The sequence below is a fragment of the Diachasma alloeum genome, unplaced genomic scaffold, assembly GCF_001412515.2.
Source record: "Diachasma alloeum isolate Michigan unplaced genomic scaffold, Dall2.0 Dall_scaffold_00755, whole genome shotgun sequence".
NCBI classification, from domain to species: Eukaryota; Metazoa; Arthropoda; class Insecta; order Hymenoptera; family Braconidae; genus Diachasma; species Diachasma alloeum.
This window is the reverse complement of record NW_021680885.1, coordinates 89210-104419: the sequence shown is the minus strand read 5'-3', so window position 1 is coordinate 104419 and position 15210 is coordinate 89210. Positions and strand designations below refer to the sequence as shown.

Sequence of the window (15210 nt, the reverse complement as noted above, 5' to 3'; positions counted from 1 at the left end):
CTAATTTTTGGTGGGACTCCGGCCACTTTTTCGGGGGATTCCCGTAAAAATTAGTGTGCCACATGCGAATTCTCCGATGACTCCCTGTTATGTCCCAGCGTTGGTGAACAGCACACTAATTTTTGGAAGGATTCTCACAAAATTACGATGTATTTTTTTCTCCGTGTACAGTGCGGGAAACCCGATCCACTGTCTTTGGTTTCTTCCACACGTGTAAAATCGATAGCGCCATGATTCTCATTTCGTTTTGTCTTGAGGTAGTCGAGACAAATCAATTTGATGGGGTCTAAGGGCTTGGTCTGTAGTTTGATACAGAATGAATTCGTTCGAGGTGTATCGATTGCTGGGAGGATGACTCGTATGTTTAATTGAGATCCGATGAATGTTGAAATTCGTGGCGAGTTGGGAAAGATTTTCTGGCGTAAAATATTTTATCTAAATCCGAAAATGTCTTCAATCATGTACGGAAGTATTTTGATTCAAGTGTCATGATATTCTTGAATAAAAATTCGATATCAACTATAAATCAATTTCATATTTAACTTCATTGAATTTGATTTAAAGAATAAAAAACACTTCAATCACAGAGAAAAAAGTTTCTAGTTTCTAGAAACAAATTATAGATTTTAAGATTTTAAGAGAATAAGAAACTGGTTACTTAATTTTGGGCGGGAAAATAAATTAAATTAGCCCTTAAATTGGCTACCAAAAACCTACCTATTTCAAGTTAAAAATGTTTTTAAATTAAGAACCTTGGCGTTCTTCAACTGAGAACATTCATTCAGCATTAGATAAGACAAGATAGCAGGTGATATACTTTAAATAACAATGGATTTATAAACATCAGTAGATTAATTCTAAAAGAGCAAAAATCATAAATTCAAGATAGAAGAATAATTAATATTCATCGTTTGAGAATCCGGATGGCCTTGATTCAATAATCCTAAAATTCTTATTGTAAGAATCCAAAATTTCTGAATTTCAGTGATAAATTTCCTTGTAATAACAAAGTGCCTGAATATAAGTTCAATTATACTAGATTTAATTCAAAATTCAATTGATTTGTAGGATGCTTCATACGCTAGATTTTTATTGAAAATATTTTTTACTAAAAAATGGAAACTTCTTTACCTTATAATTAAGTACAAGTAAATCGTTAATTGACATAAGTGGAATATGATATATTGGTTGATAATTTAATCATCTAAAAAATTAAAAGTCAGAGTAAACGCCATATTGTAGCGTCTCACTACATCCTTACATGCGGACACTGGTTGAGGACAAGCATATGCATTTACTATTTCACTTGCACCATCAGTGCCACGCGTATTTCCCTATTCGCCAATCGTAAAGATATTCGGGAGTCTCGTCGATACCTTTCGGTGCGAATATAATTCAGTACTGTTCATATCGGACACTCGATCGGATCGCACTATTTAGTCTTCATTTTCGTATTATATATTAACGTAGCAATAAATTGTAATTATTAATTTAATTATGCTGTTAAGGGATTATTATCTTCCCGCCAAAACATTAATCCCTACAATATGACCTTGTTCAGAATCATCTCGATTTTATAGTTGAAACAATGACTTCAGTGGAAGTATAAGTTACTAAGTTTTTCCATTTCTGCACAGATTTGTTTTGAGAAAATTTCAAAATTTCAATCTAGTTTTCTCTACAATCTTGGAGGGGTCTCAAAAGACTCTTCGATTCACTCCAATTGCATTTATTACACGAAGGAATCCAAGTACCTGGCTTTATAAAAGTAGCAAAACACTGTAAATCGGATATTGTCTCTTCATCAACTACGCAGTTATCTCAAACACGATTGATTTTAGAACAAAATATCAAAGATAATCTTTATAGTCAATAAAATTATCTCCAAAAGATCACATCGCAGCATTTTCTCTCAGAATCACTCCTTCTCGACATATTTACATAATTAAAAGTTTTAGACATGTAAATAATTGATGATTACCTTTTACTACTTCAACACAGAATTCGCTTCAATTGTATTTCAAAACTTGATTCAAGTTTTTTTTTGTATTTTTTGTATTCTTTGGAGGGATTCTGAGTTTGTTCGGTCCACTTCAATTGTATTTGTGGGATCTACTCGAGGAATGCGAGTACCTTCCTGTTCGCTTTCTTCAAATATCTCCTTCTCATTCTCTCGAAACCGGACGCGATTTCGTTTGGTCACGGACAAGGTCGTTACTCGACAGGTCGCACAAACCGTGGAGCCCTGGTAGCAGACAGTTCTCATTCATCTTTTTCCTCCCCCTTAATTTTTTTCCATCCTCGGGTTCCTACCTGTTTCCTTTCAACTTTCCTGTTCGCTTCATTGATCTCACTGCTCCGTGAGCACACAAACTCCACTTTTTCGGCTCACTCGTTCGTGAAACTCTGGTGTAAACCGTGGTGTCAGGGGAGGGGAAGTTTGTTTCGACAGGAAATGGAGGAACCGCCGCGCGCCAGTGATGAGAATCAGAAAAACTGTGGTGAAGGAGTTTTGCGTGACGGGGAGGGTTCTTAAGAATTCTGGGACTTGTGGGTTATCGGGTATCTTTATGATCTCCCTAGGCTGATAATAAAATGTGTCCTTAGGCTCTAATTGGGTCTTCACTGCAAATTAGCTAGTAAATAAATTCAACAGGTTAAGGAGGGATTATTAAAACGGCATTTCAATGTATTGATAACATTGAATGATCTAATTGCACATTTTTAATTATTGTAATTATGGTCAAAACATGGTTCCCGGATGTAAACGAAGATAATGTTGTTGAATGAACGAATTTACATGCTTCTGAAAGCATAACATTTCACTAATTGCATAATTATCTCAATAATACGGAAATCCCCGGTCGGGTAGAATGGTAAGATCTAACCATTTTGAAGACTTGATCATCATCGTAATGTACTCAACCGGGTCGAAGCGATGTCAAATAACAATAACAAAAAAATGATACGGAAATCAGGACACAAAAAAAATTGAAAAAAAAATCTTCTGTTGAAAACACTTACTCTGGAAGATATTTGTTAATTGATATCATGCATGCACTGAGAGAAATATCGTCATAATATCACAAAACTAATTCCTTGGGCCAAATATCTCATCTCTTGAAGATAATTTTTTTTTAAAGGCCTTTCGGTTCCACGGAGAATCGAACTCATAACCTTTTACACACTAGACTTGCTTCTAGCCCACTCGGCCACCGACGTTGGTTAAACATAAATTTCTTGGGATAAAAATTCCGGATCATGTCTCAGACAATGTCAGATTGCGATGAAGTGTTCATGATTTGAACATGAACGTTTCATGATAAAGTGAAAATTTTTCGCCACAAGAAATCGGATTTTTCGTGTCAGAAGATGAGAAAATGACTAAAAATATTAAAAGCTTCGATTCAGTGAATCATGAATCAGAGACTTTCATGTTGAATGAATAGAAAGTTTATGCAGAGGAAAACTTCCAGATATTAAAAATATATATAACCGTCGCTTACGTTCAATCATTTTAAGTTCGAAGGGAAGCAATATCTTCTTTTCTTTCTGTCAAACTATTCTTGTCTTTTAAGGAATATTATCTCATTTCGAAAAAAGACATCACCTTTTTATACAGTAATTTGCTCCTCAGCCTGAAGAGCACCGATTTCTTGTCTGAAACCTACCATAAATTGATCAAATATGTGTGCGATGTTTTTCGCCGAAGAAATAATTTTTGTGATAAGGTAGCGGAGGCAGTTTCTGATCAGTAGGTAGTACTTGATCACTCGGCTATTTATTTATTAAGTGCGAAGTTTGAGTTGAATTGATCAAGAAGGTAAAACCAACAGTGCAAAGAATAAAATCCCTGCTTTCGCTAGTGATCTCATTGTGGCAGTGGTACCACTGTAAACTGTCAAAAATAAATGGTAAAAGCGCGCGAACGCGGGAAACGGCCATTTTCGCCGTTTGCTTGTGGAATGAGCTAAGTGTGTACCTGAAGCTTCAGCACTCAAATTTTACCATGTAAGTACCGAATGATCATAAATATGATATAAATCTCAAGTTAAATCATAGGAGAACAACTCAGAATGATAAAAAATAGATAAAAAAATTATTTTCAATAATTACTGTGGTGATCAGTAACTGTCGCCTGAATTCTAACCTGTCGGTATTTGTTGATCGGAGGATTCATGAGTTGTCAGCTCGGATTAATTGAGGCCAACTGACAGTTGTTTAAGAAAATGTCAGTTTAATAATCTGTCAATGTAAATATTCACCCTATCTTTCCCTCATGGTGGTAATTATCGTTGTTGTAACGATGAAAATAGTATCGAAAAATGGTGGGATGCCACGAGTTGATTTTCATTGAATAAATGTGAAATTTAGGCTAAAAACTACCTCTGATTATTTATTAATAATAAAAAAAATAATTTAATGATCAGTTAGAGATGAAACAAGTAGGAAATTAAGTCATTATTCTCCTCATCCCAATGATCAGAAACTGCCTCCACTCGTGATCACAAACTACCTCATGCGACTAAATCGTGATCATAAACTACCGCCAAGGTGGAATTTTCTTAATGTTAATTTTTTATTAATTATTTGATATTTGTAGCTCAAAAGTGGATTTTTAATTGATGTTAAATGTCTGTTTTACACTTTAAAAGAAGTTTCACTCCGTTTTTATTTGCTGTTTTCTCATTTTTCACCTTAACCTNACCGCCAAGGTGGAATTTTCTTAATGTTAATTTTTTATTAATTATTTGATATTTGTAGCTCAAAAGTGGATTTTTAATTGATGTTAAATGTCTGTTTTACACTTTAAAAGAAGTTTCACTCCGTTTTTATTTGCTGTTTTCTCTTTTTTCACCTTGACCTCAGCCCGCCGAGCTTAACTGATCAGAAACTGCCTCCGCTACCTTATGTCGATTTTTCTTTTAGTGTAAAATCTCCCGTTGGCTTGGCGCAGTGGGTAGGTTCGTTGCCTCACATGCGAAAGGTTCCGAGTTCAACTCCCGGCCGGGTAGAATGGTGCAATCTAACCATTTTAAAGTCTTGATCATCATCGCAGTATACCCTAACCGGGTCGAAGCGATGTAAAATAACGATAAAAAAAAAGTGTGAAATCTACATTTTACGAGTATTTCAAACATTATCTCCAAGACTTCGATAAGAGTTTTTAAGATTCATACTGAAATAAGCTCCTCAAAGCGACGATTATGGAGGGAATTACACTAAAAAACTGCGTCATTTTGCAATTATCAGTTGCGAAATTTTATCACGTTATTAACCCCTCACGGACGGGGCCCTTTTGTTATCAAGCGCGTCGGACGCTTAATATCACTCAAATCTGATCGCTTTTTATGAACGGATAATAGTAAAACCGATACGTAATTGAACCAACAGTATCCCTTTTACCAATGTTGCGTGTTTGGTTAAATTATTATCGATAGTTTCGGAAATATTCAATTTCCAAGAGAGCCGTCCATTTAGACTAGGGTCGCGGTCGGGCGGCGACCTCGTACGTAAAGGGTTAATTTTCATGTTTTGATATCTTTGCATGAACCAATCACAAATGTTCAATTATTCTGATTATCACCAAAAATTGATGCCGGAAAGTAAGTGACGATAATTCTCCTGAATAAACGAATTTACGTTCTTATGGAAACAATATTTTATTAATTGCCTGAATATCTTGATAATGATTTTCAAATGCCAACCACCTTCGCGAGAAATCGCTAAGTTCGTTCTTCGCGTTAAATCGTGATGTTGTTACATCGTTGAGACAAATGTTACTTAAGTTAAAATTGAAGTTTTTTTTTGTATATAAATCAGGACAACAGATTGGAAACAATGTCTGCAGCTATCTCCTTTTAAAAACAGTTCCCATGAATAAGATTTATCATTTAACCGGATGCATGAAATCGACATTTTTTAAATGATTTTACTACTCTCGGGGCTTTTATGGACTTATCACCAAGTAAGACATTATCCACGAGACTTTAATATGAATCTGTACACTCAGATTCAAATTAGTTGTTAATTGAAAAGATTCGTATTCTGTAGAGGCAATTATCAGACCGAGATTTTCACATTTGCTCCAAGAATTTTCTGTTGAGTTCCATAAAAATTTGTGAATAATAATGTGAATAAATTTTCATCAAAAATGTTTTGATAGCAATGAATGATCTAATGAGGAATGTCAAGTTATTTTATTTAGCGTGTCAAAAAGGAAGATAATTTTTTTGATCAAATGAATTTACCGTTCTCCGTATAACATTTGATATCTGAATTGATGCATAAAATCTACAATTTTACTGATTTCGCTGCATTTTCGATTGACTACCATTACCAATTGATAATCACAATGCTCATAAAAATTCTGTGACATTGTAATCGCCAGCTGCACAACCTGAGAACCCTCACGAAAAGAATTCACAAAACCACCAATTGGAATTAAAGTTTATGAATATACAAATTTCCCTTTCCAATTCAACAAATTAATGAACCCATTACTACGCAAGGAAACCATTATCCCCATAACACTGATAACATTTTGTCCTCCAAGTTTAATTGCCCCCTAATGATCCCTTAAATAACAGTGAAAACTTTGAAAGAAGTAACCAACGCCAATTTCCAAAGTTTCATAAAGCACTAATGAATCCCATTACAAATTTAAAATGATTACAATCTTTATAAAAATTTGATTGTATTGGAATTGTTTGTTGCAGGAGTTGGGGCACTCTCACGCCTTGGCAATTGTGCAGGGGGCGGCACAGGGATTCGAAAAAAACACGAGAAAATGAAAAAAAGAAGCTGGACGATAGAAACGAAGAAGAACGTAGGCTGGTATTACAACAGCGACAACGATAGAAAGAAAACGGATGAGTGAGAACGATGTATAATAGAAAGGTAGGAATACCTGGAGGCTGGGGGAGTCGAGGTGTGTTGGTGGTCCTGGCGTGTTTTGTCGACGTGACGAATATTTCACAGAACTCTCTCTCTCTCTCTTATATTTTGTGATTGTAATTCTCTAACCTGGGGTGTCTCGATTCGAAAATTAAACAACAGTTTGTTCCTCTATTTTTTCAGTTCTTCGGATGTGCGAATTCTTTTTGTTCGCTCATTTTATTTGACAGTTTGAATTTCAGGGTAAGGTGACTTCGGGGAACTGTGAAGATTCATTGGTAACGTTACGCTTCCAGGGAGCCGAGAAATTAACCACCACTTAGCTGTATCATTGTACTTCATCGATAATAAATCCGAAGCAGTGGAACTGAAGAGGTTCACTTGTCTCAAAGCCTGGGAAACTTCTTGCATTTTTTTATTCAATCAATTCTATTGGGCAGAAGGTGAGTCGTAGGATTCTAAACACTCACGTACAAAAAAATTTCAAAGAAAAACACAGTCTCTAGAAAATTCTATTGGACTTCTATTCAAAATTCTGTTTATTTGTCGCCGATTTTCCATGTTCACTAGCAAATATTCTATAGAAGGAAATCAATAAATTTCAATATTTCTATGGAAGTTATTGGCTGATATTGGTTCCATACAGAAATTCTGCGGCTTAATTTTCCAAGTTTTTTTTGCTTGAATTTTAATGAGAGCAGATAAAAACATGCAATGAAAAAATGCAATTGTCTTAATAAGGAAAGTTGTGTGGAAAAATGAAAATCTATTGGATTTTATACAAAAAAAATTTTTTTTTGAAAATTTCAGAAAAAAAAGCACAGAAAAGTTTTCAAAATTTAAGTGCTGTTCCCAGACCTACAACTGCTACTGCCTGTATAAGATGATAGAATGAAAAGCAACCAGTGGTGCAATGTATTCAAAAGTCAATTGGAAGCCTTTCAATATGCTTCTCCATAATACTTAACAAATTTCCGTTTTAGATAAAATCATCAGAATTATGACATTTGTTTTGCCATTTTCCATTGAAATCCTGTGTACGTGAGGTGAACGTAGAATTCCGGAAAAATGCGCGATTGTATTATTTGAAGCTTGTGCATATATCATTAAAAATATGTTCATGTCCCTCAAAATGTGATAATTTGATGTATAAATGAAATGAAAACCACGAAGATGTGGATTCACATTTCAGTGTCGAGCATAACAAAGCAGTTGCGATGGTGATTATGTAAATGTCAGCCAAGATCACGCACAGTGGTATTTTAATTGATGCGATCCGTGAGAAAAGGAAAAGAAAGAACAGGATCAACTTATTATAAATGGATATAGAAAAAAAAAACGTTACTGCATTCTGAAGATCCTGGACAATGTCCCAAGGTAATTGTTATTTTCCCAGTATCTCCATTATTATGAGATAATCAAACCTCGAGTTTTCTGGTCTATTGAATTTCATGGTTTTTCATGATTCAAGTCGATTATTACTTACGGTAAAGAATCGCTCTCGTGTTGAGATGCTCGCAAGAGGCGATCGCACTCTTCTCGTATGTGTAGCACTTGTTGAGGGCCTCGGAGAAAACCTCTATTATGTTTCGAGATCGTTGGTTCAAACGAAAACACCTGATGCATTCGCCATCGTCATATCTATCAACAAATGAATTTTTGAAAAATTATATCTTTCATTTTTCAACCAGTTAAGGTGTGAGGAATAGGGTTCTGAATATGACTGCCATTTTTTGTCATATTGCAAATTTATGACCGTTAAATAACATTAATCCACTTATGAAATGATTAGTATTTATAATAAGATAATTAATGGAATTAGTTCATTGAAAAATACGGATGTACTGTGGTCTATCCTTCTAATACTTACTCCTACTCTCATACGAGACGTAAGGTAATACACTTCAATCTTTCAACAGACAAATTGTTCCGAATTTTCATGCCACAGTTTTTAACAATAAATTGGAATGAGTCAAAAAGAGCAATGTTTTTTGAATAATTTTGAAATTAGTATGCTGAATGAAAGAAGGCAATAGATATTTGTTTTTCTCGATCCTTAAAAAATGAAATTCTATAGTGGTGTTTTAGTATTAAAATTTCATTCCATCATCATATTCATTGGAAAAATGGCGAGACCATATATCTCTTTCTCGAATCATGTTTTTACAATCGAAAGATGAATTGTTATTCCTATATTTTTTTTATTATTTTATTTTTCTATTTCATTGGTTTTATCGAAGTAATTCTCGATTTGAAACCCCTCCTCTAGCCTGCCTCCCCTCCTTTCTTTTCCTCTCATTGTTATTTGCGGTATCATGACCGTCTTACTCTTAGCTGTGCCGCATTCGAGCTAGGACTGCACGGGAAACCATGTAAAACCCCAGTCGCACAGCCGGCCGATTGTGCAGTGCCCTAATGTATCCATCCGTCACACTGACTAGATGGAGACACTAGGCCGCTACACCGTACCTACCGCCCGCAATTTTTGTGCGAGCGAGGTGTTCCTAAGCGGTCACCCATCCAGGTACTAACCCAGCTCAGCGCTGCTTAGCTTGGATGTCCGCCGAAGCAACACCTCACCCACCTAACCATTACAGTCGGTTCTTTGTTATTCCTATATTTTTAACGCATCAGTTCACTCATGAACAGATTAATTTTTTTTATAAAAAAATAATTACTGGATTCCGTTGATTGAGAAATATTGATGAATGAAATTGTATCTTCTTTTTTTTTTTTTTTACGGCCTCGGAGTCCCTTTTTCGGGTCCCATTCGGCACTCTATCCAACCCTATGCATGCGGCTGTGGATTCTACACTGTACCGCATTCGCACTTCTATAGAACATAGAAGTAGCATGGGGAAACCACAGAAAACCCATGCCGGTACAGGCGGCGGTTCCTCTATTAGTAACCTCCCGCTCGCCGGAGCCTTCCGTTGAAAAATTCGGTTCCACGGGGAATCGAACTCACAACCTTTCGCACAGACTTGCGTCTAATCCACTCGGCCACCGACGTCGGTAAAAAAAATTGTATCTTCTCAATTGAAATATTCTCATCAAAGAGATCAATCGATCCACTTGAAAGTCAATAAACGTATATAACATATATCGAAACATGAAATTGAAAAAAAAAATTTGTCCAATTCCTTCCCGCTGCGCCTGCTCGTTAAAAATCATACGTGAATCACTATATCATATACATTATGCGTCAGGGGCGTGTGTGGATGGCAATTTATGCATTCTTTGCCGGAACAACACCCACACTCAGTGGGTTCTTGGGCTCTTTCCGCGCAGTCACTTCTCGTATCGGGTGAATAAAAGGCTGAACCGTTCGGTTCGGTGTGGCCCTCCTGGGAAATTTCTCACCGGTCTTTCCGGATTACATGTCGCCCACTCTCCAAACGTGTCAAATCGCCCGTAAAAAATTAAGTGGGACTTAAGATATGAGTGAAACGACAATCGTAGAGGACCATGAAAGTTGATAAAAAAATTAATGAATGAATGAATGGATGGATTTGGTGAGAAACTAATTGAGATGTGGGGCTCAGCATCTCGGAATTGCGCAGGTCTATTCCTGTCGCCGCCTGCTCCGACGAGCCGTCGTGGCATCCTCGGCGGGAATGTAGTACAGTCGCTAATAAGAGATCTTTTACACTTGAATGGATTCCCATGGCTGAAGGGTTGAGAGCAGTCATTTTTCTTCTGAGACAAATTTTGGGACAAATTTGTGCAGTTGATCAATTGATTTTTGATTATGCGAATTGGAGTTGAAGATACATTTTTGAATCTGATAACATGACTAACTTCATTTGCGGAAAAAAAATTTGAACTGCAATTTTTATGAAACTCATTTTTAGGTTACGAAGCATGGAAAAAATCCATTGAAAAGAAATTTTAAGAAATTCACCGAGAAAACTTGTCTTTTATTTACTGAAAGTCAAGAGACTTTTAACTTTGACACTAATAGTTCTCGAAAAATGTTTAGAATTGTAGGTATTTCTAGAATTGGCTGCAACCAAGTCCCAGATTATTAAAAAATTTAGTTTTGCCTGAAGCGTTAGGAAGAGCACATCCGCAATCCTCACAGAAGAAATTGTGTCTATTTTTTTAAATCCAAACAAACTATGACACTTTGCAAGTGCATTTAATTGTAACGATATTAAAAAGAGCGCGCCTAATGACGGTTTAAACCCATTATTTGCAAACCCGAGTCAAAATTTTACCGGGGTTTTCCAACGTGGTCGCCGGGTACGTTTAGGACGTTGAAATCATATTGACCAGTGTACGGGGCTAAATGAACCGATCAACGTACTTTCGACGTAGATATCGTCTTTTATTAACTTCCCGACCCGAAGGGAGGAAGTTATTGTAATGACCCCGAAAATCGAAAGTGGAAATTTAAGCATTTCTTCACATTTCATGACCTTTGGAACCACTTCTGACCCTTTTCAGGTACCTGTCTGTATGTGTGGATGTGTGTATGTGTGTGCGTACGACTGTGACAAAAATTTTGTGCCACGATTCCTCCTGAACAAACGATGCGATTTGACTTTTTTTTTTTAATCGCTGTATTTTCATGTGACTTGAACCTGATTAGATTATGGAGACGATCGTCTCAGCGTTTCTCCAGTTTTTTCCAAAAAACATTTGGAAAAAAGTCGAAAATTAGCGTTTTTTTGTAAACGAGACCATTTCTCCGTGCATAACGATGCGATTTCAAGTTTTTTTTGTTAGAAACGATGAATCTTGATATAACGCACAAATCATGGAATACTGGAAGACATTTAATCAGCAGTTCACTAGCTTTTTTCGAAATCGATATACATTCAAGAAACAATTTTACTTTTCTGATAAATTACATCTTTTCTCGATGCGGAATACGGCGATGTGTGTGCATGGGAGTGTGTGTGAGTGCGAGCACGCGCACGGATTTTCTTGTCTTCTATGGGTATTTCCTCGGAGAAATGTGAGAAAAAGATTGAATAAATACATAATAAAAAAATTAATGAAAGAAAAAACAAATGGTCGGGAAGTTATTGGTGCGACGCGTAATGGGTCACATCCAATTCCACCAACCCCTACCGGTCATACCACAAAGAGGGAGCGCGCGAAGTGCGCGACCGGGCCTGATTTTTTCCATTTTTTTCAGATTCTACGTCGAAAGTACGTCGAAACTGAACGTACTTTCAACGTTCCTTGAACGTACATCTTCTTCCTTCCTCCTTCCCCTCTTCAGCCAAAATCAATTGATTGCTTTAATGCGTGCCCAGATCAATTGTTGGATCGATGAAACCAATATTAATAGAATATACTCGGCGGACGAATATGGGAAAAAAACAAAAAAAAATCGGACTATTGGTTTTCGAGAATATTTCTCTCGAGTTCCGAGCGGTGTTCCCTATCGGTCACCCATCCTGTTTCTGCTCGATGCTGATTAACTTCGGTGATCGTTGGATGTCCGGGAGTCCTGTAGGCCGTGCGGTTCCTTCCGGCGGGTATAGTTTTCTTAGGGTTTATATATGCAATGCACGGAAGGGGAATGATAAGAGGGAAACAAGGGACAATACGGGATAGCGGAGGTCGAGGAGGGCGAGGGGAGATAGGGGGAAGCACGGTGGAAAGGACAGTGGGGTAAAATAGGATGAGGTGAAGCGCAAGATCGGTAAATTCGATAGTGGGGTAAAACTGAATATCGGAATAAATTGGACAGTGGGGTAAAATGGAATATGAGGTGAATTCCGAGACCGGTAAATTAGATAGTGGGGTAAAATGGGATGAAGCGAATTGGACGGTGGGGTAAAATGGACAGTGGGGTGAAATGGAATGAGGTGGTGAGTCGGACAGCGGGATAAAATGGGATGAGGTGAATTGCGAGGTCGGTGAATTAGACAGTGGGGTAAAACGGGATATCGGGGTAAATTGAACAGTGGGGTAAAATGGGATATTGAGATAAATTGGATAGTGGGGTAAAACGGGATATCGGGATAAATTACACAGTGGGGTTAAATGGGATATGATGTAAATTGCGAGGCCGGTAAATTAGATAGTGGAGTAAAATGGGATGAGGCAAATTGGACAGCGGGGTTAAATGGGAAGAGGTGGTGAATCGGACAGTGGGGTAAAATGGGATGAGGTGTATTGCGAGGCCGGTGAATTAGACAGTGGGGTAAAACGGGATATCGGGGTAAATTGTACAGACTGGTGAAACGGGATATCGGGGTGAATTGGACAGTGGGGTAAAATGGGATATCGAGATAAATTGGACAGTGGGGTAAAATGGGATGAGGTGGATTGCGAGGCAGGTAAATTAGATGATGGGGAAAAATGGGATATTGTGGTGAATTAGACAGTGGGGTAAAATGGGATGAGGCGAAATGCGAGGCCAGTCAACCAGATAGTGGGGCAAAAAGGAATATGGAAATGAATTGGACAGTGGGGTAAAATGGGATAAAGCCAATCGGAGGTAGATTGGATAGTCTAAATGTACCCCGATATTCCGTTTTGCCTCACGTTGTAATCCACGATCGATAACCATGTACTATCCATTTTACCCCGCTATGCAACTTCCCAGGTAAGAATTACATAGGCTGACGATGAGAACAAACCTGTATGAGCCCAGGGTTGGCGAGGCTCAGTTATTCAGGCCTGGGATACGCTTGGTTTCATCGTTCACTTGAGCTTCAAATGAGGATGATTAAAGGGGCCATTGGCGAGGCTCAATTCAAGCCTAGTCCAGCCTTTCAGTATTCAGGCTCAGTACGTCAAGGCTTATTCAGGGCTCAGCAAGGCCTCGAAAATTAAAGTTACTTTCGATTAATTTCCTCAATTTTTATATCAATACTCATTAGCTAATGGTGGTGAAAACATTATCATCATCTACACACATAGCTATAATTTTCCGCCAAGTTATCTAAGCTACCCCCAGACCAGGCCTAGAGCAGCCCTTTGTGCAGGAGGCTACATAATTATTATTATCCTTATCTATAATTAATTAATCAATCGATTCTGAACTCATAAATCCATCTATCATTTATTCAAGTTCCGGAAGTTTAATTAGGATATTAACAAAATAACAAAATAACACTAACACAAGTTGAATTTTTATACCCGAAAAAAATGTATCATCCTAAGAAGTCGCAGGTAGCCCAGTGGATAGCGCGCTTGTCTACGGATCAGAAGGACCCCGGATCGAACCCCAGCAGGAGCAAATTTTTAAATGTTTGATTTCATTGTATTTCAATTTCTAGGTGCGCGGTAATAATCCAGGACCAATAATTAATAGAAACTAATGATGATAATAATTTTTTTCCCATCCATTGTTAATTAACCGACAATCACAATCACCAACAACGCTTAGCAACAGTGATGTACGGTCCGACCGCACTCTTTTTCATAGGTTACTCTAAATTCATAAAAAGGGTTATGAAGCAATAAGAAATTGTTTATACAAATATCTGTGTAACAATACCCCAGTTTATTTAGCCGAAGCTCCATTGAGCCTTTAAAATTTGATAATTCAAGGCTTGAATTAAGCCTTGGCACCAAGCCTCGTTCAAGTCTTGCGGACTAAGCCTGAAACGAGGTTATCATTTTAGGGCTGAAGGAGGATTGATCCAAGGCTGAGCCCCAGCCCTGATTGAGCATTTCCGAGCCTTGNAATCGATTCTGAACTCATAAATCCATCTATCATTTATTCAAGTTCCGGAAGTTTAATTAGGATATTAACAAAATAACAAAATAACACTAACACAAGTTGAATTTTTATACCCGAAAAAAATGTATCATCCTAAGAAGTCGCAGGTAGCCCAGTGGATAGCGCGCTTGTCTACGGATCAGAAGGACCCCGGATCGAACCCCAGCAGGAGCAAATTTTTAAATGTTTGATTTCATTGTATTTCAATTTCTAGGTGCGCGGTAATAATCCAGGACCAATAATTAATAGAAACTAATGATGATAATAATTTTTTTCCCATCCATTGTTAATTAACCGACAATCACAATCACCAACAACGCTTAGCAACAGTGATGTACGGTCCGACCGCACTCTTTTTCATAGGTTACTCTAAATTCATAAAAAGGGTTATGAAGCAATAAGAAATTGTTTATACAAATATCTGTGTAACAATACCCCAGTTTATTTAGCCGAAGCTCCATTGAGCCTTTAAAATTTGATAATTCAAGGCTTGAATTAAGCCTTGGCACCAAGCCTCGTTCAAGTCTTGCGGACTAAGCCTGAAACGAGGTTATCATTTTAGGGCTGAAGGAGGATTGATCCAAGGCTGAGCCCCAGCCCTGATTGAGCATTTCCGAGCCTTG

The 15210-nt window shown here is 37.4% G+C and overlaps 1 protein-coding gene across 3 annotated transcripts in view; it reads right to left on the bottom strand.

Annotated features, from left to right (window-relative positions):
• LOC107044529 overlaps nucleotides 1-15210 on the bottom strand; it is a 103542-nt gene that overhangs the window by 11049 nt on the left and 77283 nt on the right. For all 3 annotated transcript variants that reach the window (XM_015266441.1, XM_015266442.1, XM_015266443.1), the window contains exon 3: nucleotides 8384-8538. In XM_015266441.1, coding sequence (XP_015121927.1) covers nucleotides 8384-8538 — 155 coding nt within the window. The remainder of the gene's footprint in view (nucleotides 1-8383; nucleotides 8539-15210) is intronic.